This window comes from Pteropus medius, unplaced genomic scaffold (assembly GCF_902729225.1).
Source record: "Pteropus medius unplaced genomic scaffold, Ma_sr-lr_union100, whole genome shotgun sequence".
NCBI lineage: Eukaryota > Metazoa > Chordata > Mammalia > Chiroptera > Pteropodidae > Pteropus > Pteropus medius.
Genome location: NW_024353788.1, coordinates 830311 through 854009, shown reverse-complemented (window position 1 = coordinate 854009; position 23699 = coordinate 830311). Strand labels below are relative to the sequence as shown.

General features: G+C 47.9%; 2 protein-coding genes and 2 long non-coding RNA genes across 4 annotated transcripts in view; 3 read left to right on the top strand and 1 right to left on the bottom strand.

Moving 5' to 3' along the window:
• Positions 1-1155: 1155 nt before the first annotated feature.
• LOC120593385 (uncharacterized) lies at positions 1156-23550 on the bottom strand. The gene is made up of 3 exons (XR_005650350.1): positions 23307-23550; positions 7372-7486; positions 1156-2738 (listed from the first exon to the last, which is right to left on the bottom strand). It is a non-coding gene; the product is annotated as an uncharacterized LOC120593385 (long non-coding RNA).
• On the top strand, positions 2637-6274 carry CDSN (corneodesmosin). Its single transcript, XM_039851196.1, has 3 exons — positions 2637-2721; positions 4733-4898; positions 4990-6274. Exons 1-3 carry the CDS (start codon positions 2637-2639, stop codon positions 6272-6274), a joined length of 1536 nt encoding a protein of 511 aa, XP_039707130.1.
• CUNH6orf15 (chromosome unknown C6orf15 homolog) lies at positions 9592-11096 on the top strand. The gene is made up of 2 exons (XM_039851194.1): positions 9592-9879; positions 10110-11096. Exons 1-2 carry the CDS (start codon positions 9795-9797, stop codon positions 10949-10951), a joined length of 927 nt encoding a protein of 308 aa, XP_039707128.1. The 5' UTR covers positions 9592-9794; the 3' UTR covers positions 10952-11096.
• Positions 21793-23699, top strand: part of LOC120593386 (uncharacterized) — a 31860-nt gene continuing 29953 nt past the window's right edge. The window contains exon 1 of the long non-coding RNA XR_005650351.1: positions 21793-22122. This is a non-coding gene — a long non-coding RNA (uncharacterized LOC120593386). The remainder of the gene's footprint in view (positions 22123-23699) is intronic.

The window sequence follows — 23699 nt, the reverse complement described above, 5'->3', positions numbered from 1 at the left end:
GGCTAACTGGTGAGCAGCCAGAAGGTGGTCTGGCCTGGGTGGGCACTCAGGCAGTGTCCCTGCTCTGCCTTCCTGGGCCCCATTAGCTTCAGATTTTAGCTGTCTGAGCTGAGAGAGGGTTAATGATGAGCATCATGGACACAGCAGAGTAAAAAACATGGAGCAGGTGGTTGGATGGAGTGGAAAGAGGTAGACAGAGTGGACAAGAGGACAGCAGTTGGGGGTGGGAGGTGGGAATGTGGCTGCACACCAGGTTGCTTGGGTGGCTGGAAATCTGACCAGCAGCCCAGAGAGACCCACAAAGTGTGCCTCCACCAGTGCTGGCTGTCCTGGCCAAGGTCTGACGGAACTGGGAGGAATGGGAGGAAGAAAACAAGGTGAACTTTGCCACCTCTGTGCTAGAAAGGAACAGGCCCCACTGTTCCTTCCCATCTCTCTACCCACAAGGCTCCTCGCTCCTCTCTTCTCTCAGCCACTCCCCTTCCTGCTCCCAGCACCCCCTCCCTCCTACTCTCCTCTACCTGGAGATAAGCCAGTGGGGTCTGAGAGTCTAGGAAGGGATGTGGCCAGGAGGGGCACCGAGGAAGGGGCAAATTAGTTTTTAATAGCACACCTATGTGCACAGTGTGTCTGCTGCTCTGAAGGGGGCAGGTGGGGCAGAGGAGACTTGACTAGGTCAGCTGGTCTGGATACTGTGGACAAAGAACCTGGGGCTGTAGGATGAGCCCAATCTACTTGCTTTCCCCCAGTGGAGGACACAGACAGGACGCTGCAGCTCCACTTGCGGAATGCTTGCACCAGGAGCGCTGCGCCCCTCGTCTCATTTAATTTTTCTGATAATTTCCCATTTGATCGTCACAAAAACCCACAAGGTGTGATTTGAAATATCCCCATTTGACAGGTGAGGACATTGATAGTCTGAAAAGTTTAATGAGCTGCCCAAAGCTGGGAGGTTAGCTGTGACTTGAACCAGGTCCTCTGATTCTAAAGCCAGTGTTCCCTGCCCCACCCCGCATTCTGCATCAACCCTCTTCAATGGGTACTGTTCTATCACTTCCTCTCGCCATAGCTCCCAAGGCCCCTTTTCCTTTCCACTCCTATTTTGAGTGATCGCAAAAAGTCAAGGGCTAGACTAGATGGTAGTTGCTAGTAGCATGTGGTTATTCACATTTAAATTTAATAAAATTAAATATTTAGTTTCTCTGGTTGGTTATACAAGCCCCATTCCAAATACTTAGTAGCCACATGTGGCTAGTGGCTACCTAGCACAGACAGAGAACATTTCCATCATCGCAAAAAGTCCCACGGGCAGTACTGGGTTGAAGTGAGAGGCAGGCAGGGATGGGGAGAATGGGAGAGACCAGGCTAGGGCTCCAGGGGAGCCTCATGAGGTGACTTCGGAGTATGGAAATGAGAGTCTGGGTGAGGGTAGCAGGGCGAAGTCTGGGTGGGCGTGGGGGAGCAGGAGAGAGCAGCTTGACCTGAGTCCCAGGCACCTCCCTCCGATACTGATACTCCCAGCAATACCAGTGAGTAATTAGTTGGCTGGGGTGGGGCCAGGGCCAAAACAGGAGGGAGGGGAATGCGAAGGAGAAGGAACCTCCCCCTCTTAGCAGATCCTAGGCTCTGGTCCTCCAGTCCTGCCTTTTATCCTTCAGAGACCCTGGACTCTAGGCCCTCCTTCACTCTCCCCAGATACAAGCTAGGTGCTTCCTGTTTGCTCATCCAGGTGCAAGAGCTAACTAATGGGCGGCAGGGCCACCACCTCCCCAATTATCCTTATTATGCTCTGGCTCACCCACTGGAGTCAGGATCACCATCTGGGGGGAAGGGCTGTGAGTGGCTTGTGAGTAACAGAAGCCCAGCTGTGACAGTGGTCCCCAGCCCAAGCCTCTCCCCAGGCTGAGGCTCTGGCACCCAGCCCCTAAAGGGCCCCAGAAGGGAGAAGTCAAGGAGCTGTGTTTTGGAAGGCAGAGTCTTGGTTTCTGAGCAGAAATAGCTCACTCATTGATGGAACACTTGATAGGTGTGTGGCAGGCATGGTACTTGGGCAGTGACAACAGGGGCCACAGGGCGTGGGGTGCAGATCTTTACATATGGAAGAGAATGATGGATCCCAAGGGAAGCTGCACATTCATGGATGGGAACCTGGCAGGGTTAACCAGGTGTTGGGGGTGGGGAGCCAGAACTGGTACTCAGGTGCGGAGGGCAAAGTCGAAATGCCAGTATCTGTCTGCAAGTGGAGGGAGCATGAGGAGTTGGACAGGCTAATGCAGGGAAGGCAAGAGAGTGAAGGAACCAGGTGTCTGGGCCCATGGTGAGAGTGGCCGCCTCAGAGTGGGTGGCCACCATCGGGGCAGAATGCCTGGTTCGGGTTAGGCAACAAAGAGCCAGGGGCAGGCCAGTCAGGGCCTGGAGCCACGGGTGCCCAGCACTGCAGCCACCTCTGCTGCTGAGTAGGCAGATGCCTCTACTGATTACTTCAGTTCCTCCCAGCCACACCAACCTCCCCCTGGGCACCTGCCCTCCGCCTCTCCTCCCCTCCCCACAGTGACTCCTGCCCAGAGAATGTCCAGCCCTGCCATAAAGACCCAGGTGTCCACCACCTGCCCTCAGTCAGAAGGCCGCAGTCCAAGATGGGCTCCTCGAGGGCACCCCGAATGGGGCATGTGGGAGGGCGAAGGATGATGGCACTGCTGCTGGCTGGTCTCCTCCTGCCAGGTAGGAGGCTGGTGGGCCTGGGAGGAGGGAGGGCAGGAGAGGTGGGAGAAAAGGGATGTGAATACTAGGTCAGGGAAGGCTGGAGGGATTGGGGCTGGGAGGGAAGCCACTGTGCTATAGAGTCCAGGAGAGGATCCAGTAAGGGGGTGGGAGTGGGGGGCTCTGGAATCTGACATTGGTGTCTGCGGGCTGCTCCTTAACTGCTTTGTCACCCAGGCAAGTTACTTAAACTCTCTGAGCCTCAGTTTCTGACACTTTAAAATAAGGTTAAGAATAACACCTAACTCCAGTCTCTCTATGTCTCAAATAATGTATGTGACAGTGCTTTGGAAATTCTAGAAGGTTATATAAAAGTTGGTTGTTGTTATTTGAGTTCTAGAAGATGAAGACTGAATATTTAATAGCCATAATAACTACTATTTATAGAGCCCTTTTTATGTGCCAGACACTGTTCTCGTACGTTAAATACATTAGCACATTTGATCATTAGAACTGTAAGAGGGATTTGCTAGTCTCACTCTGCCCATGAAGATGCTGAGGCTCGAAGAGGTAGGAAACTGGTCAGGAGCACCAATCCAGAAGCAGTAAAGCCGGATCCAAACCCCAGGCTGGGCTGTTGACTGGATATTCACAGCAACTTTGCCCATGGCCCTGAGAGGGTAGAGCAGGCTGCGTGGTGTTGGGGAGCAGAGGAGGAGAGCGAGGCACAGGACAATTAGTGCAGGAAGGCAGGGTGTGGGAAGAGTTGGGGTGTGGGGGGCGCAGAGAATTTCTTTTTGTCGGGGGACATCACAAATTGTGGACAGCTGGTTGTGGGTGGAAGGTTCAAGGAGGAGTGGCAGTAATAAATCATGTCTAATGCTTTGTTTTTTCAAAGCCCCTTCCACATAATCAATCACATTTAGTGCGCACAGTAATGCCGTGAGGAAGAAAGACCATGGCCTCTTTGAATGTATAAACTAAAGCTCAGAGAGGTTTCATAGCTTGTAGTATGCGGCTCTGTCTATGCCACTTAGGACCAGAAGGAGTTGAGGGGGCAGTGGAGGAGGAATGAAGGTAGGTGAGCCGGGGGTTAGGAGTTAGGCTAAGGTTAGGCTAAGGAAAGAGGTAGTTCTGCATCCAGGGGGGATATACGAGCAGGAGCAACGTGGCGGAGGTGTGGTGGGGTGGGCAGACAGGTGCTCGCATGATGGCTGGGCAGAGAGAGAGAAAGCTGATCATGGTCATGAGCCTTGCATAAGCATTTCATTCTGGTGTCCTTGGGCTGGGCCAGGAGAGAAGGGTGGATCAGGGTGCGGTGACCCATCATGCTGTACCAGCAGGTTCTGAAGCAACAGTGTGTGCCCCCACATTCTAGCCCTAACCTAGCTTTCCTGCATGGACAGCACTGAGATGGGAACAGAATTTCCATCCTTCACCCAGGCCTGACCTCTCACGAGGAAGCTGGTGACTGAATCATAGTCCTCAAGTGTCTTGTCCTCTACTTCAGTCCCTCTGCCACTGGCTTTCTCTTTCCTCAGTGTCTCTTTTGCTATTTGTCTTTCCTTTCTCAGTCCCTGATTGTTTTCTATTGTGTCTTCTCTGTCATTTGGCCCTACGGTCTCACATGAGGTTTCTTCCTTGGGGATCTATTTCCCACCTCTCAGAGTATCAGTCTCCCCCCTCGCTGTCTTTTTGAGGTCATTCTTATAGACCATTTATCCTGCCTCTCTCCCTCCCTCTTGTCTTTCTTCCAGACCTCTCACTTTGAAGTCTCATTTTCTTTTCTGGTATATGTTTGCCGGCTCCTGCCCCGCACTCGCCACCTCTTCCCAAAACAACGAACTACCCTTATTCTGCCATCTCACTTTCCTTTAGAGACAACAACCAGTCTCCCTCCCTTTTCCACCTCCAACTCTCTCTGAGCTCCTCTCAGGAGAAACCAGAGTGGCAGGTAACTGAGATGGGTCCGAAAGGTGAGGGAGAAAGCCAAGTCTCTCGGGTTCTTACTAACCATGACTTTCCTCCCCAGGGACCTTGGCAAAGAGCATCGGGACCTTCTCAGACCCTTGTAAGGACCCCACACGTATCACCTCCCCCAATGACCCCTGTCTCGTGGGGAAGGGTGACTCCAGTAGCTTCAGTAGCCACAGTGGCTCCAGCAGTTCCAGCAGTTCCGTTTCCAGTTCCAGTAACCAGCTTGTCCTGGCTCAGAGTGGTGGCTCCGGCAGTGGCTCCAGCAGACAGCTCCAGTAGTGGCTCCAGTGGTGGCTCCAGTAGTGGCTCCAGTGGTGGCTCCAGCAGTGGCTCCAGCAGCGGCTCCAGCGGATCCAGTGTTGCCCAGGGTGGTTCCTCGGGATCTTTGTTATTTAAACCAGGAACCGGGTATTCCCAGATCAGCCACTCTTCTGGGTCTGGCTCTGGTCTGCTCAGTGCATCCAGCTCCTCCCAGTCGGGCAGCAGCTCCCACTCGGGGTCCGGCCCAGCTCTACCAACCAATGATGGTTCTTCCCGCTTCGTAATAAGCTCTTCGCAGTCTGGAGGAGGCTCAAGCTCTTCTGTCTCCCAAACTTCCTGGATGTCCAGCAGTGGTGGCCAAAGGGTCAACTCTAACTTACATCCCTGTAGTTCTGACATCCCCGACTCTCCTTGCAGTGGGGGGCCTATCGTCTCACACTCTGGTTCCTACATCTCCAACTCTCACTCTGTGTCAGGGGGTCAAAGGCCAGTGGTGGTGGTGGTGGAGCAGCATGGCTCTGGTGGCCCCGGAGTGGTTCAAGGTGCCCCCTGTAACAATGGTGGCCTTTCAGGCAAGCCCTGCCCCCCCATCACCTCTGTAGACAAATCCTATGGTGGCTATGAGGTAGTGGGTGGCTCCTCGGACAGTTATCTAGTTCCAGGCATGACCTACAGTGGGGGCAAAATCTACCCTGTGGGATACTTCACCAAAGATAACCCTGTCAAAGGCTCTCCAGGGGTGCCCTCGTTTGCAGCTGGGCCCCCCATCTCTGAGGGCAAATACTTCTCCAGCAATCCCATCATCCCCAGCCACAGCTCTTCCAGTTCCAACATCTACCAGTCGGGAGCTTCTTCAGCCATCGTGTTCCAGCCAGTGGGCTCTGGTGGGGTTCAGCTCTGTGGAGTTGGCTCTAAGGGGCCCTGTTCCCACTCTGGTTCTGGCATCCACAGCAGTTCTAGTGTTTCTAGCAGCTCTGGTTCATCCTACCATCCCTGTGGCAGTGTTTCCCAAGGGCCCTGCTCCCCACCAGGCACTGGCTCTTTCAGCGGCAGCTCCAGCTCTCAATCAAGCGGCAAAATCATTCTTCAGCCCTGTGGCAGCAAGTCCAGCTCTTCTGGTCACCCTTGCATTTCTGTGTCTTCCTCAACGTTGAGTGGAGGTCCTGATGGCTCTCCACACCCTGATCCCTCAGCTGGTGCCAAGCCCTGTGGCAGTTCTGGAAAGATGCCCTGCCGCTCCATCCGGGACATCCTGGCTGGAGTGAAGCCTCTGGGGCCCCAGTTGGCTGACCCTGAAGTTTTCCTACCCCACGGAGAGTTACTTGACAGTCCATAAGTCAGCTTAATGTGCATGTGCTAGTAAACACACACACACACACACACACACACACACACACACACACACACACACACACCTCCTAGTTGGGAGAAGTCCAGGATGCCAGACTCCTCCCTTCCAAGAGAGCTGCTCTACTTCCTCCATTGCCCAGTGTGGCAGACTCTCCTTTATCACATCTTCTTTCTTCATCTCTCCAAATTGCGGGCTCCAAATCCCTTTTCTCATTCTCTCCGACTGCTTAGATTCCCATCCTACTGTAGCACCCTCCCTGCCAGACAACCACTCCCTAAAGTTTCCTCTGCCATTTCTTTGAGATAGTATAGCCCATTGGATAACCCTTCCCATTCAAATTCTTGACTGGGAAACCCCTGAAATGTCCCAGAGATGCTCTGATGCTTGGACAAGTCATCCTCTTCTCTATTTTGTTGACATATAAAGAACAATCTAAACCGTTATCTGAAAACAATAACCACTTTTCGCTCTGCCATCTGGTCAAGCAACATGATATGCCAGTGGATTCTCACACTCCCCACTCCATACCCATCGTCCACTATGGAGCTCACCACACATTCTGTGAGTTCCCAACACTCTTCCTGGCTTCTCAAGGTCTCCATCTCTGTCCCCCTTCCTGGATGCCACTTCCCTCAATGCTCAGATGCTTCTCTGTGTGAGGGAGATGCCAGGGCATCCGAGGAAACTGGAGCAGACATCTCAATAAACTGTGTGAACTAGTGGTTGACTTTTTGCCTTCTTAGAGTCCTAAGTCTCCTCTTAGGACCTGGATGGTGCTCCCCTATGCCTCTAGAGGTCCCATGTCCCCCATTTTCATTCATAAGTTAGTTGGCCCAGTATTTTTCCTATACCTTACAGCTCCTCCCACAAAGAAAGAAAACTAAAACTGAAAGAAAGAAATAAATATTTGTTGAACTGAAAGTAGAGGTAGCCTAATCTCCCAGATCCCTTCTCCCACTCCTCTCTCTCATTGTTCCAGGAAATGCATTCTCTCTCCCCTCCCCATTCACCTGGATCCTCCCTATTCCCTATAGAGTCCTAATTATTTTCTCTCCCTCCCCACCCAAACTCTTTCTCCTCACCTTCTAGATGCCATCCTCTCTGGGAGTCCTGAGTTTTGATTTCCTGGGTTTCTGGGACACCTGGACCTGATTCCTGGTGACCAAGTAGGAGCTCAGGCGGGGATTGTTCTGGGAACTGGGGGTGGAGAAAGTAAAAGATAGCGAGGATGAGAGCCAAGCATTGTGACTCACCGGCCTACATAAAAATGTCCCAGGCAATGGAAGAACAGAGCCAATAGTGTCTCTTCCTCCTCTGCATTCTGCTGCCTCTGCTGCAGTTCTAGAGTGAGAGCTGTGGGAGGTGAGAGAATAGAGAACTAGAGTGCAGAAGGGGAGGTGGCCTCTATGGGAGAAAAAGAGAGAAAGTGAAGAGGGTGGTTAGGACCATATGACTACGTCCTGGAGACAGGCCAGGGAGACACTGAGGTCCAGGAAATTCTTACATCCCAAGGAGGGGAAAGTGGGCATGCTTATTGCTACAGGAAGGGCCTCACCTCAAAGCACAGGCCACCTCTTAGAACCTCTGCTTGGCTGCAAAAGAATTCACCCTATCCTAAAATTGAAACCATTTCTTCCTATTGGGAGAGTGTCAGCTGGTCCCAAATTTAGGACTACTGTTGAAATTCCAAGTCCCGAACTAGCATAAATGCGTTACATTGCTCAGAAATGATCTGGGACAGCTGACCCAATCTGCATGGTTGACTGAAGTTGGAGGAAGGCTCTAGAACGGTCTTGTTTCTGTCATCACTGTTCTGTCACCCTTAGTCTGGCATCTGGCCCCTGGACTGCAGCCAATGACAGGAATCAAGGCCTTCGGAGGCTGCAGGAGGGGTACAGCCTCTGAAGTGGGGATTTCTCTAGTCTCTGGTGTGGTCCAGGTCAAAAGGTTTTGCAAAACTGGTGGATATCGCCCCAAAAGGCTGTTGCCCTCTACCCACTGGTCAGTTCTGGAGAGGAGCTCTTCATTCTTCCAGTAGCTAGCCAGCAGGAGCTGGGATGAGGACAGAATCGTAAAATTTAACAGCTGCTATTTAGACTTCATGAAACCAGGGAAGCCTAGTCTGGGTGTGTCCTGGAGGCATCAGAGAACGAAGGGATTTAAACACTTTTTGTTGTAAAAATTTCAAGTGTACTTAAGAGTGGACAAATAGTTAATGAATACTTATGCTCCCGTCACCTAGTCTTAACAATGATCAACTCACGGTCATTTGACAACAGCATTCAAATGCCCTCTACTATTAGTTAAAAACAACTGCTGGCTTGCACTTCTCTCTCTGTCTCTGTCTCTCTGTCTCTCCCTGTCTCTCTCTGTCTCTCTCTCTCGCTCTCTCTCTCACTCTCTCTCTCGCTCTCTCTCTCTCTGTATTTCTTATATTCCATGGACGGATCAGACCATCTGTGGTAGGAAGAATGATGCCCCGCCCCCAACGTTGTTCACATCCTAATCCCTGGAAACTGTAAATATATTAGGTAACCTAGCAAAGGGAAATTAAGGTCGCAGCTGGAATTAAGATTGTTAGTCAACTGACCTTAAAATAAACAGATTATCCTGGATTATTTGGGTGGATCCAATGTAATCATAAGGATCTTTAAAAGTGGAAGAGGAAGAGGAAGAGGAGATGAGAGTGATGCAATGTGAGAAGATCCTGCTGCTTCTGTCTTTGAACATGGAGAAAAAGACCATGAGCGAAGGATCTCACATGGCTTCTAGGAACTGGAAAACGTGAGCAAATGGATTCTCTCCTAGAGCCTCCAGAAAGGAACCTAACCCTGCTGACGCCTTGATTTAAACATGGTGAGACCTATGCCAGAATTCCAATCTTCAGAATTATAAGATAATACATTTGTGTTCTTGTAAGTCACTAAGTTTGCGGTTATTTGGTACAGCAGCAATGGGAAGTCACTACACCACCATCTCTTAAGGATGGTGACGAAGTCTGTTTCTATAAATACAGGTCTCATCTAAGACAACCCCTCAAATGGGAGCCACTTCTGTACCCCAAAACCTTCTGCGGGTTGGAGTCAAGACAAAGGAGCTATATGGATGCATGAGAAAGGGTTGCTGGGAGAGAATGATCTGGATCCTAGAGAGAAAAAGAGATCCAAGTGTATTGTGAGAAGGCAATGAAGAGATTGGGAAACGAAGGGTAAAGGTCGCATGTGCTTGGTGCAGCGAGCCGGGTAAGAATAGGGCTGGCAACTAGTGATGAGCTCTGAGCCAGGGCACCTGGGTCAGGAAGGGGTGGGGAGCTTGAGGAAAGGAGCCAGGGCGGGAACACTCAGCTTCCCTGGGATATTCAAATGACACCTGTTGCCACAGACCACATCAGGAATGAGGATGGAATGTAGAGATTTATTGTCTCCACAACCACTGACCCAGCCTGTTTCTGCTGTCCCCGCCCCACTAACAGGATAAAAGGCTGGCTGTCTTGAGGCCAAGGGAGATGCTAGAGCTGAGTAAGATGGAGGGCTGTGTGGTGGGGAGCTGGGCTCCTCTGGGCTTGCTCCTGGTCTGCCTTCATCTTTCAGGTATAGAGGCTGTGCTGGCCCTTGGGCAGGAGGGAACTGGGGGTCCTGGGGAACTGGAATTAAGGGAAGGGGTAAAAGCAGAACAGCGCACCCTTAGGTTCCTAGGGGAAGAAAGAGTGGGTTTTGGAGACGTAAAAGGACTCAAAGCAAAGGGAATCAGGAAATCAGTGAAGGAGGGCTTTCCTTAAGTCCTCTTTGCCTGGAGTATCCTTCTCTTCCCTTTCCCTAAGGCCTCTTTGCCCGGAGCATCGGTGTAGTGGAAAAGAAAATTCCCCAAGACTTGAGGACCAACTTGCCTCTTCTTCGACAACCTTCCTTGACTGGCCTCTCCAACTCCAAACATCCTCAGTCCAAACCAGACTCTAGGGCTAATGATTTAGCAAGGGTTCTTCTGAAGCCCAATGCTTCTCCATCAGACGGCTCTCAACCAGCAGGAGGTTCTGGGGTTCAGAGATGGCCCCCTTCTTGGGGGCTGCCCTCCATGGATTCCTGGCCCTCTGAAGATCCTTGGCAGATGGTGGCTGCTGCGATGGAGGATCAGATGGAAGAAGTGCCGCCCGAAGAACTGTCTTTGCCTTCTAGTGTTGTTGCCCTCCCCCTGGGAGGTGGGTCCTCCGCACATTCTGCAGGCCCCTCGCCTGAGGCTTCACTCCTCCACCAGGATGCTGAGTCTAGGCAGCTACCCCGTTCCAATGTGCAGAGAGCCCAAGGAGAAATCATTGCCCAAAACCCACATTGGTCTCTCATCAAGAGGATTCAACAGCCACTTCTGCCAGGTCACCCCTGGGGGACCTTGAGTCCCAGCGTGTCCTGGGGAGGTGGAGGTCCTGGAACTGGATGGGGAACAAGGCCTATGCCACACCCTGTGGGAATCTGGGGTATCAATAATCAATACCCAAGTTCTAGCTGGGGGAATGTTAATCGGTATCCAGATTCCAGCTGGGGGAATATCCATCTACATCCAGGCATTAATAATCAGTTTCCTCTCCGAGTTCTCTATCCTCCTGGCTCTTCTTGGAACATGCCAGCTGACTTCCCCAATCCTCAAAACCCTGGGTCGCAGTGGGGTTAGGAGAATGACAGAAGGGGAAACCCCAAATTGGAAGTGAAAGAAGGGAGTCCTGCTCCTACTCCTTGCAGTGTGAGCTAAATCAAGATTTAATCAGCATAGTTTGTAGCACCACCTCCCCTACTACCCCATAATGATTGCCAATAAACACAAGCAGTTATTGAATCTGCTCCTTCGCAATGTCTTTTCTTCTGGGTACAAACTGAAGCAAGTTTTGTCCATCCCCATTTTCTAGCCGTCTCCAAGTCTCTCTAAAGACCTTCAGATGCTCTCTTGTTGTCCCTATCCTTAGCAAAATATCAAACCCCAGGCATTTGGTGGTGGAGCCTCATGATCTCACCTGGCCAGGTGGGAGAGCTGGTTCCAGAATTGTCCTAAAATCTGACAAAGAAAAGAGGGGCAAGAGGATTAACTGAGATGGCACATGTCAGCACCGAGCTGACCGAGAAGGGAAAGTTTCGGTGGTGAGACCCCCAGTTGGAAGAATGCATGAGGGGCTGACATGAGAATGAAATGGCAGGCATCGCCTTTATTGCAGAGAGCACACTTCTATTGTGGGGGACCGCATGGGCTCCACATATATCAGAGTACAATAGTGGCATTCCGCCACACGTGTTATGTAATAAGCTGAATGTTTACATATGTTCGGTACAGGAGCCCTACTACATTAATGTAACATTCTAAATCTGGGGTCCTATCCCTAGCTATGAGCCTGGATTGTGATTGGGACCCGCCAGGCCTGGGGCCCACAGCACCTGTGGCAGGATTGAAGGATGAGATCCAGGAAGTTGGTACCGGGGCCAAGAGGAGGACGAGTACCCTTTGATTCACAGAGAAACAGAGAGTCAGAGAAAATCATTTTGTCTATGTTTATCTTTTCTTCCCCAGGAAGTCAATCTTCTTGGAAGCCAAGGGTGTGCTGATCTCCTCCCTTCCATGCATCACTTGGCACATTGTGCCCCAAAGAACCACACACTTTGAACATTTGCTAAATAAATAGCAAACCTTAATAAAGGAAGAAAGTAAAGGGAAAAGGAAAGGGAGAGAAAAACCTTGAGCCAACAATACCACCTATGGCTGCATTTGATGTTTTTATTCCCCAGTGATGGCACTTCTTTTGGTCACTCTATTTCTCTACCCTCCCTTTGATTTTCCCAGGAACCTGGCATTTTTGTACAGATGCTGGAGTGAGGTGGAGGAGGGGAGTCATTCTAAGAAGGCATAGAGGGAAGTTAGCCAGCTGGGGATGATGGGGTTTCCAGAGGGCATATGTCTTTTCCTGCGTCGTGTGTGTATTTCACTGGTCCAGATGTATGTACCCTCTGTACAGCCTGGGGATCTCCCCTGGTCCTGGGAATTGGAAAGGTTGTTGGGGAGGAGGTGGAAGGAAGATAAACACCAGAACTGGAGAGATGCGGAGCTACTTGCCTGAGCGGGAGGTGGGTGTTCTCAGAGAAAATTCCCCTGCCCCAGTGTCTGCCATCATACTCCATCCTGCACCAAGAATTCCTCCTCGGGACACTTTCCTATCAACAACCACTCCTGCTTCTCTACCACCTCAACCTCCTCCCCCAATTTCTTCCCATCTTAGACTCAGGGTTTCTCCCTGTCCTGGTTCTGTGGTTTTGCCTTCAACACCTGTCTCTTCTCTCAGGCTTGTGGTCTCATTTCTCTCTATCCCTCTTTCTGGTTGCCCCAATCCCCAGTACAACAAGGACAGGGACTTTGTTTTGTTCACTGCTGCACCCTCAAAACCATGGACACTGTCTGGACCAAGATCGGCACTCAGCAAACAGAGCGAAGCCCCACCCCCACCACCTCTCTCAGGTTCCTCTGCTTTCTCTCTTCTTTCACCTTATTCGCAAGCCACAGGGCTGCACCACAGACTCTAATCTGTACTTTTGTGTGACCTTCCCACAGCCTAACTGACATTTTTTTACGAACAGCCCAGAGCCCTTCTCAGCTCATAAAATGCTCTGTACATTCCATCATTTAACCCTCACTACCATCCCTGAGGAAGGCGTTTAAGATAAAGAAACTGAGGCTCAAAGGGATCGAGCAATTTACACAAAGTTACATAGCTAACAAGTGACAGAGTCAATGACTCAAATCTAATTTTTGTCATTATCTGTCCAGGGAGGGTTCTAGTACAATTCGCAATTAACAAAAACTCATCTGACTTTTATTGAGTACCACTATGTGCCAGACTCTGGATGAGGTGCTTGCACACACACCCTTGCAGCTAATCCCCACAACAAACACATTAGATGGATACTGCTGGGCCCACCGTACATGTGGAGATACTGGGGCCCAGAGAGGGCAGCGAGCTAAGGCTTGCACAGAGGTAACACTGAGCTGAAGGAGTCTGTGCTGATGGAGGGTCCCAGAGTAGCTGTGGTCAGCCCTGTCAGAGGCCTGTGCCTTAAGGTAGGTTGTTAAAAATATATTCCTGATGGATTAGTAACCTGTGACATAATAGAGGTCCTAAGGTTTGTGGTGCAAGTGGTGGCTGGTGTATTGAGTTTTTTGTATTTGTTAGTGGTTAATTGGTGGGAGTGGTGGCTGGAGTCACAGGAGTCATGTCTCCTCTCCTAGGAGAGAGGGAAGGAGCTGCAGCAGAAAGAGCACTCGTCTAGCAGCCAGAATACAGAGGTTCCCCTTCTGTGTGCTCATGCAGCCTTCTCTGCTGTGTCAATTTAGGCGAGTCATTTACCTCTGTGAACCTTAGTTTTCTTATCTGTCATATGGGATGAAAGTAGTGTCCAGTCTCTCTCACAGGGTAGTCAGGAAATTTGATTAAGATAATGATAAAGTGCATTAGAGACTGAAAAACTCCGAGCAATTATAACAGATTGATTATAATGCAGTACGTTGTCCCTGAGGCAGTGCTGATGGGACCACACAAAACAAAAGTTCTCAGCCCCACAGCAGGAAGCTGGTCTGTTGGGGTGGCCGTAGTCAATGGTTGAAGTTGGTGTGATGCTTCCCACTGGAACTCACACTCAAGAGAATTATTCCAAGATCAAGAAGGAAGAGCTGGCTTCTCATTTAAGTATTTTATTCCTCAAACTGTGTTTGCTCAGATGTTTTTCTCTTACACACTCTTGGATGATAATAATAATAGCTTCCTTTATCATATATTCACCATGAGCAAAATGTGTTACAAGGTTATTTCAATTCTCACAACAGTTCTAGGATGTACTCATTCTTATTATTTTCATTTTATAGGTGAAGAAACTGAGGCTCAGCAAGGTTAGGTAACTTGCCCAAAGTCACACAGGCAGTAAGAGGTGGAGCTTGGCTCTGGTACCATTTGGAAACTGCAAGCATGGTGGGCAAACTGCCCAGAGCAGGTGAAGGTGAGATTCTTCAGCCCTGACAGCTTACACACCACCTGGAGTCCTCCCTCCAACAAGCGCATTTGCGCCCACCTTTTCATGTCACCTGAAGACCAGCAGTCAGGCTTCGGTTTTATCTCTCTCTCTGGACCAAAGGCCTACCTCTTTTGTTCCTTTAATCATTAAATTGAAAGGATGTCCCTGTTGTCAGCATTCTGCTGTCACTGTCAGGGAACTAGTAAGACACCCAGGAGACAGTCACCTTTACTAACCCATATTGTCACATATGTGAGTGACTACACAAGCCCTGAGGAATATCGGTCACACACCAGGGTTTCTAGTTCTATCCATGTATAAAAAATCCTGGTCACGGAGGCCTGTACCATCCAGGGTGGGGATAGTAGGAGGAGAATAGGAGTTTCAGGTCTTGGAGACGTGGTTATGGCTGAGGTAGGAATGAACATTTTTGTACTCTCAGTAGCAGTGGCTGTCCTAGGGGTTATTGTTGGCCCCACAGAGATTAATGGGGCGGGGGGGATATGGTTTATCTCAAGGTGGTAGTAAAGCTGGTGCGATAGTTGTTTTTTCTAAAGGAGTGGCTAGGCTGATGTGAATTAATTTTCAGTCTGAGATGGTCTCTGGCTACACAAGCCCCACTGTGGGAAGGTGGTAGAAACAGTTGTGGAATTTTTTCAACACCATTCAGTCCTTCCTGGCCTCAGGATGGCAGTTATGACTGATGGAGTGGAAGCTGTTTTCTTTAGCACCTTTCCCACTGTCCCTCTGTCTCCCTTCTCCGTATCCTTTTTCTGTGCTCAAACTGCCCCCCAGCTACCCAGGACCACCCATCCGTGTTCTCCCCTGGCTGGGCCTGACTGCCTGTCTCCTGCGCTGGACTTTTCCCCTTGCCTCACCCCATCAGAACCCTCCTGTACCCCACTGATTCAAGGCTCTCTGTTCGCTGTGACATTTTAATATTCTGGATTCAGAAGAACTAACTGTTAGTGATTAACAGGGCGAAGGTGATGAGCTTAGAAAGATAAAACCAATCCACTGTGTTAGTGGACCCTTAACTATCTGTCCCCAGCACTCAGGTGCTCCTTTCCTGGGACATACTGCCATTATCTAAAAAACTTTAAGGCATTTCTGTCTAATGTAAATATTGTTACCTTTATGAGTTTCTAAAACAACATTTAAGCATTAAACCACATTCCTCTATTTACACACTACTTACACAACTACTACATAAAAACTTATGGACTTAATAGACTAAATTTGTTCAAACATTAAATATTGTTCACACTGAAACTAATTTAAGCATTTAATTAAAATCTTCAGTCTGATATATAAGATTCTCTTTAATGTCTTAAACCCTCTAAGAAACAAATGCAAGAGTTGTTATAATGATTACAAAACTGATTACTGCCACTAAAAATCAGCTACAAAAGGCTAGTACTGTGGATATAAACTCATATTTTTTTTCATTCTCCTTCTTTATCCTTTTCTATTCCTGGCTTACCTTTCCAGGATGATAGTATTTTCTATTTTTATACCATCCTGAGATTTCAGTAATCTCAGGAATTACATTTTGACCACTTGAGTCTTGGCTGGACATGAGCCTGGTTGGACAATTCATGGCTCAAGCCTGTGCTGCTAGTCACCAGCACGAGCTGCCACTCTGTCTCCATCTTCTCCTCTGCCTCCTGCCCTCCTTCCTTTCTCTCTTGACCAGTATTGCATAACACATTTTTTTCTCTCATTATGGTAAACTGACTTGACCTATTAGTGTTGTGAATCTTATTCGAGCCTTGTTTGTATTTTTTTTATTATAATTAGTAGGACAATCTAGATAATCTAAGAGATGAGGAATTATGTTGACTTTGTTAGCTCTCTTTTTTAATGATCTTTTGGTTAATTTATTGCCTTGGTACCTACTTCTGAAATCACCTTCTCTCTCATTATTGTCCCTGACATCAGCCCTTGTCAGGCATTTTTATTTCTGCTAAAGTTCATTCTTACGGTGGGGCTACTTGGCTCTCTCGCCATTCCCTGTGTTTTTCTTTTCTGCTTCCACAGATGAAAGTGAGTAGATGAAAGGAACCTATCTCTGCTTTATAAACAGACACATAATTGACAGAAGATACAAAATGAACAATTCTCTTTTATTAAAATCAATTTTTTAAAACTCCATTCTTTTTTATTACAGCCATCTTTTGTGTACTTTAACTTTTATCTTTTGAGTATCGTAATGATCTCATGGCTTTCTACAGCCTCAATTTACTTTGATAACTATAATTATCATTCCTCCCCCTCATCCTCTTCTCAGTTGTCTCAAGTCGAACAATGGAGCACCTTTAAGTTGGCTCCTTTGTCCTGTTCAATAATTTCCTTGACATTCTTGAAGCATCCTTGCTTTCTGGCAACACGGAACATTCAAGCCCTGTCCTAATTCTTTCCCTAAGATATGAAATCGACTATCATCCAAAACTCACATTTTATGGATAGTATTGGAAACCAGGCGAAGTGCTGGGGGTCCACATGAGAGCTGGTGGTAAAAATGCTACCTTCTCTGTTGGCCGGTTGTAAGATAGTCGATTTACATTGAGGTTGTTAGTTTAACGTGATATATTCATTGTATCCTACTTTTATTAGAGTGTGTGTGTCAGTAACCATGAAGAATTTTTACATCACCAAGAGACCAGGGGAACATACCTGGACCGGGTCGTGTGGGAAAATGAAGTGAAGGCACATGTGGAGGCTAATATAGGTGTGGAGAAGGTTGGAATTAGGCAACATTCAGGTAAGGTGAAATCAGGATTGGGGGCCAGTTCATTCTAAAGAGTTTGAAGTCATTAGATTGGGATAAGTTGAAGTGCTCAGTGAATTTCCACCTAGCACTCTCACCTGGCTAGGGCCTATTTGAGCTACAGTCATTTAAGGTGAGACCATGTTCAACCCTGTTACAGGGTTTGAATTGTGCTCCCCTCTCCCCCCCCAAAGATGTGTTTAGGTCCTAATTCCCAGTACCTAAGAACGTGACCTTATCTGGAGACAGGTTCTTTATAGAAGTAATCAAATTAAAATGAGGTCAGTAGGGTGGGTCCTATCCAATATGACTGGTGTCCTTATAAAGAGGGGAAAATTTGGACACAGACACTCGCAGAGGGAAGATGATATAAAGACACAAGGATAACATCATCTACAAGCCAAAGAACACCTGAGGCTACCAGAAGCAAGGAGAGAGGCTTGGAATAGATTCTCTTTCATGGCCCTCAGAAGGAGCCAACCCTGCTGACACCTTGAGTTCAGACTTCTAATTCCAGAATTGTGCGACAAATTCCTGTTGTTTAAGCCACCCAGTTTGTGGTACTTTTTCAATGGCAGCCCGAGCAAACTGATACAAACACTTTAACATATACCCCCTTTGCCTGACACCTCTCCAAGATCACCTGAGTTCTTACTAGTCACCTGCGACTAAGTGTAATTGATTCTAAGATACTTTCTTGAGAGCAGGTTACATGATCCACTCATTTAGCTATTAATCCTTGCATACCTACTATGTCCAGTAGGTATGGCTGCAGTGGGGAACATGGTTCATGTGGTCCCTCCTCTTCCCTTCTGGAACTCTCAGGCTGATGGCAGAGAAAGACACAGTCACATGTTTATACAAAGAATACTGGATTTAAAACAGTAAAGTGCTAGAGAGGAGGGCAGTCCTGTGTGTAAGTGTGTGTGTGATGGGCTTGGGGGACGGTGGTGGGGGCCAGGCACCTTCTGGCAGAAGGAGCACCTGTGTGAAGCCCTGGGGGTGGAGCTTGGAGCATCTGCAGAACCACGGGAGCCTGAGGATCACGGAGAGGGGTCCAGGGGAGGTGCTGGAGCAGATCCTATGGGGCCTCATAGGCTCTCCTAGAAATTTTGGGTTTTATCTATATCTGAAGAACCATGGGAATTCAGAGTTTGAGGCAGGGGAGTAATATATTTACCTTTTAAACAATTTCTCTGGGTGAAAGAATCAAAGGGGAGTGGGTGTGGATGAGCTAAGAGGTAGATTCTGATGATCTGGGAGTTTCAATAATGTGAGAAATGGGTGCAGAAAAGAGTTGTTAAGTGCACAGAGAGCAAGTCGAGGTGCTTGGTGTTGACTGGCCCTGACTCCAGGCAGGCAGGAGAGGAAATGACTCCTCAGATAGTTCTGCAGGGTTGGCGCAATGTGCACTTTCTGTAGAGGGAGGTGCTTTTCTTTAATGATTACATTTGTTTCCTGTTTATGCCTTTCTTTCTCACATGGGGATCCTCATGGCCTCCTGCCTCCATGGTTACAGCAATCTCCTAATTGGCCTCATACCATAGGTTTTGTCTCCTCCAGCCCATCCTAAAGTCAGCTTGAGCTGGGCGTGGGGGTAAGATGAGGAGTTACTGTTTAATGAGTATAGAATTTCAGAGTTACAAAGTGAAAAGAGGGATGGGGATGGATGTAGGTAATGGTTGCACAGCAGTGTGCATTTAATATTACTGAACTGTACACTTAAAAATGGTTAAGATGGTAAATTTTATATTATGTATATTTTAATACAAAGAAGAAAAAGTTGGTTCCAATCAGAGCATTCTCCTGCTCATATATTGGTGGTTGCAGAACCTGGAGCTTGCACTGAAGGTCATTTATATGTGGCCAAGGGCCCTTCTGGAGTTTGGCTTCCTTTGCTCCTCACCCTCACCCCTGGGTCCTGCTCTGTGTCAGGGCAGGCCCCACTGATAGAACTCAGAGAATGTCTGCAGAACCAAGGGATGAATGCAGGCATGCACCAGGACCCCTGCCCAGCCCACCTGCCCTGTGCCCACCTCTTGAGTCTTTGAGCTCTTGGCCATTGTTAACATAAGAAACATCCAAACCTGTGGAGTTTTTTTTGTTTGTTTGTTTGTTTTTTTAGTTTATTTGAGCCAAACTAAGGACAATTGCCAGGAAGCAAAATCTCAATGGATTGAGAAAATGCTCCAGAGGATGGCAGTTTTGCAACTTATTTTATACATTAGACTCAAAGGAGAAGAGGTAAGGAAGGTTAGATGAAATCCATTGGTGATAGATTAAGGGGGCAGGAGAAAGCAAAGCTGGGAAATTTCTGGGGCTGGATAAAAAGTAAATGGAGAGACACATATTTCTTTTACATTGGTGGGTACAGGTAGTTAATAATTAACATTTGTAACACATAGAGATGGTATTTGGGGACAAGATAACAATGTGGAGTTCTGTCGTCTTACACTCTGGTGCAGTGGGTATGCCCTGCGGTGTCCGGGGGTGGGGATGGTGAGGGGAAGGAGATTGCCCCGACATTCCAAGGGCACGTTATCTTAGAGGCAAAAAAGATAATAGACAGGTTCACTTATGATAACAATTGATCTTTGTCAAGGAAGCTACAGGCCTGGAATATGACTACCCACCATGACCCACTTTTAGTTAGGAATTTTTATGTTCGCATCATCCTATGCAGTTAATTTCAGTCTCTGAGCTGGTAGGGCCTGCCATGGTGCAGGCTCATTCCTGTTATCCACCCACCTCCTCTTTCTCGGGCTATTCAATGGCCCATTCAGCCACTGGAGATTCCAGTTCCAGAAGATTTTAACAAAACTGGGGAGTCTTGGGAGCTTACAGTAAGGGAGACAAGAGGAGGAAAGAAGTGAATGTATTTTTGGTTTAGGGGAAAGACTAAGGATACCAATAATTGTTCGATGTTAAATAAAAATATAACTTTAAATAGCTTTCTTAAAAATGTAAGGGTAACCACGAATTCCACTAGAACTTGAAAGTCCATGTTTAAACTACTGAAAAGGCTGAAACAACACAGTAAACAATCCTTTCAATGAAAATCAGGAAAGAAAAAAATGATACCTAGAAAGAATAAAATAATATAGACACACAGCTTGATCTCTTTTTTAAAAAGTATATTCATGAAGAAAGTTACATCAGGATGTTGCTCAGTGGTTACTCCCTGGGGGGTGGAAGCTTTTCAAGTTTTCACTTTGTAACCACAGGCACAGGCATCGTTTGAACCTTTTCAAGGAATACTAGGTTTACGATGAAAACAAAGAAAGAAAATAATGACATTCATCTGCAAATGACTTCTTCCTTATTCCAGAAATCTTTCCTGACCCCTCACTGAACTCCCATGCCCTGTGCCTTTCTTGTGACATTGAATAATTATTCAATTATTAGTAACTACTGTGACTAATGGGCCAGGCACTAAGCTCTCTAAGCCTTCGTTTCCTTATCTGTAAGACAGGGATAGTCAGAGTTCCCACATGATGGGATTGTTGAGATCACTCAATGAAATCATTGCATGTTAAATGCTGAGCATGATGTCTGGCACAATAAGAACACAATAAACTTTTGCTACTGTTACTGTTATTACAATTTAATTTCAAACAACCCTCCAAAGTAAGCTATCAATATTATAAATGATGAAAATAAAGCTCAGAGAGGTTTAGTAACTTGCCTAAAGTCACACAGCTAGTAAAGGGCTTCCTGGGAAGTTAGATGGAAGTTAATCACCCATGAGCAAAAATTGTGGTGAATTTGCACACAGTGAATGAGAGGGAGAGAATTGAAGATGATACTAAGGAAATTCGGGAGTAATCAAGTCCAATCAAAGGGTAACCCTGAAAGCATGCCTGAATGGACAATAGAATTAAAGAAGAAAAAATGGAATCCATGGTACTGGGCCCTATCTGAAGAAAGAACGTGGCTGCAGAAGGCGGTGGTTTTTATGGGGCCTAGGAAAGGAGGGCGCAGGAGATTAGAATTGTGTGCTATTTTGTCATCACTCCCTGTGGGGAGATTGGCCTGTTTTGGCCATCCCTATTTTTTCTGTTGTAATCTGCTTTTAATCAGCAGCCCCAAATGGCTGCAATGTCAAGTATTATAACATTGAGCTCACAGTCATGCTCTACCTATCAAAAGATGAGTGGAGAGAGGAACTTCTTGTGTCAGTTTGATGGAAGAATATGATTTTAATGATTACACTAGAATCTCCCTGGATTAAGCCAGAGCAACAGCATGGGCACATGGATTGCATTGCTCTGAATGATTCTACCTGAACACAGTGCCACCCCTGTCACAGGGACACTGGATGAAATGAATGAATCCTATGAAACGTATGTTTATGTTAAGGATGTGGCTGAGATGTTGTTCACTTGTCACACTACTTCCAGTCCATGGGCACCAGAGGAAAACTGCCTCCTGGCCTCAGGAAAAGGAGGAGTTGTACTTCTCCTGAACTCTGGTCTCTTTTTACTTTGGGAATACTTGGAGCCAAGTAATGACTGTGTTTCCTTCTTTGAATTGGCTGCTGGAGAGCTCAGTTCTCCAAAAGCCGTGGTCTTCCTGGCATGGTTTTACTAACCTCACTTTTGGTTTTATCTGATTTTGCTAACTCTTCATTTTCCCTCATAATTTTTTACCGTGTTAAGCTATTTTAGATTATGTTTAAAACAAGGCTGATATAAATGAATACGTTTTATTCCAGGACTGGATTCTACTGTGACCTGCATGAAATGTTCCCAAAACATCCACCTATCTCTAATTTCTTGGTTACTAAGTAACAGTATGACTGGCAGCAGGCCTTCCATTCCAGGAATCCTGCTGCTAGGAGGTGGGTACCCTGAAGAGTGGGGCAAGAGTACTCCACTTCAAGAGCTAAATGGTCCCTAAACCAGAGACCCAGCAATATCTTATCTGTCCCATTTTCCTTTCTGGGAGTGAGGATTGTTCCAGAGCTCAGAAGGGAGCTTCCCGGGCCAAGTACATAGTGCAGCTTACACCCTTGCTTCATTTTACATGAGGTAAGCTGATTTGTAATGCTTTCCAGGAGAACAAGAGAAAAAGGAACAAGCACTAAGGAGAGACTGAGAGTACTAGATGGTTTATTGTATGAGCACATTTAATTCTGTCAACAGTAGCTGTTGGGGGGGGGGGGCAGTTAGAGAAGCTCTTTTAGTTTATTTGAAAATGGAGATAATAATATTGCTTCCCTCCTTGAATGGATTAAATGAGACCGTTCATGTAAATCATTTAGCACAGCTGTTCCAACTATTGCCACTTCTATTACTGCCAAGGTTATACCTATTAATTATCCTCAGTTTTGAGGTAGTAGATGACATATTTTAAATAGGGGAAGTGGGGAAAACCCGCTCCTGCCCGCATGCACTCTTCCACAAGAGGGCAGGCTGAAGCAGGAGATGCGTGAAGGAGCCTGCCCTTTCCGTAGCTTTGTGAACAGGAAAAAGCGCCAACAGTGGAGAAAGGAGGCAAACGTTTACGCTCCGATTGAATGTTTATGAGCCCCAGAGCTCTAAATGTACTAGCCAAGGCTCCATCTCCTTCTCCTCCTCCCTCTGCTCCTGAAGTCACTGTCCAGCTGAAGTTGTCTTGTGATCGTAGCGTCTTTCCACACAATGACTCTGAAATCCACCCGCTACTATCCTTTCTTCTCCCCATACTCTTCGAGACTTAAGGACTGGATCTCCTGCACCCTCCGATTGCTTCCGCTGGGATAAATAAACGAGAGGCAGCAAAGCGAAACCCCTCTAGGGCAGCTCAGATCGCTCCACTTCTATAGAGCCTTAGATCCCAAACCCCGTTTGGTTTTCACCATGACGACTCTGGCAGTGACCACGGCCTGGAGTCCTTCGCCCCTCCCCTCGCAGACGCACGTGCGCAGTCTCCATGGGGGTGCGGTTGGCGGGGCCCACCGTGCAGCCTCACAGCAGAACCTTCTGGTAATGGGACAGGGCGCGCGGGGAGGGCGCACGGCCGCTCCCAGGCGCAAGACCCGGCACATTGAGAACTGTATAAAATCAGCATTGGGGAACTGGTTGAGCGCGGACTGGCATCAAGCAGTGTCTGCTGGCCTCCCTGTATCCTGGATTCAGACCTCTTGAGTCACAGCTCATCATCCCCGCTCCCTCCCCCTCCCCGCCTTAAGTGACTCCCGTCTCCAAAGCCCAAGTTAGAGCTTCTTTTCTACCTGAAATCTTGCTGTCCTCCCATCTCTAGAGAGACTTGCGGGACTGTGCGGGGCTCCCCTGACGAAAGGGCCTGGCAGCCGTCCCCAGCACTGGACGCTTGTTGTCTAGATGTCGCTTCTGCTTCCCTCGAGGGCCGCCTCTTGTCACGTGTTTCTCTTACTTGTCCTCCTCCTCTCTCCCACGCCCTTCTCCCTTCCTTTGCGTCTTCTCTTTCCTCGCTCCTGTCTCTTCTGCTTTTATCCTCCCCACCCCACCACCCCTCTCCCTTTCTTTATATTTTCACCTGGGGTGTTTTAGCTGTGCTGGCCCCCGCCCTAGGGACTTTTTTCCTGTGGCAGCTTCTCAGAGGGCATTTTTTTTGGTAACATTACAGGTGAGGCTGTAATGCTGAT

What these genes read in the sequence shown, in the direction of transcription:
- CDSN (XM_039851196.1), top strand. Translation starts at nt 2,637, where the DNA reads ATGGGCTCCTCGAGGGCACCCCGAATGGGGCATGTGGGAGGGCGAAGG. An exon ending in GGCTGGTCTCCTCCTGCCAG is followed by an intron (nt 2,722 to 4,732) that starts GTAGGAGGCTGG and finishes TTTCCTCCCCAG; the next exon opens with GGACCTTGGCAAAGAGCATC. An exon ending in GTTTCCAGTTCCAGTAACCA is followed by an intron (nt 4,899 to 4,989) that starts GCTTGTCCTGGC and finishes TAGTGGCTCCAG; the next exon opens with TGGTGGCTCCAGCAGTGGCT.
- CUNH6orf15 (XM_039851194.1), top strand. Translation starts at nt 9,795, where the DNA reads ATGCTAGAGCTGAGTAAGATGGAGGGCTGTGTGGTGGGGAGCTGGGCT. An exon ending in GGTCTGCCTTCATCTTTCAG is followed by an intron (nt 9,880 to 10,109) that starts GTATAGAGGCTG and finishes CCTTTCCCTAAG; the next exon opens with GCCTCTTTGCCCGGAGCATC.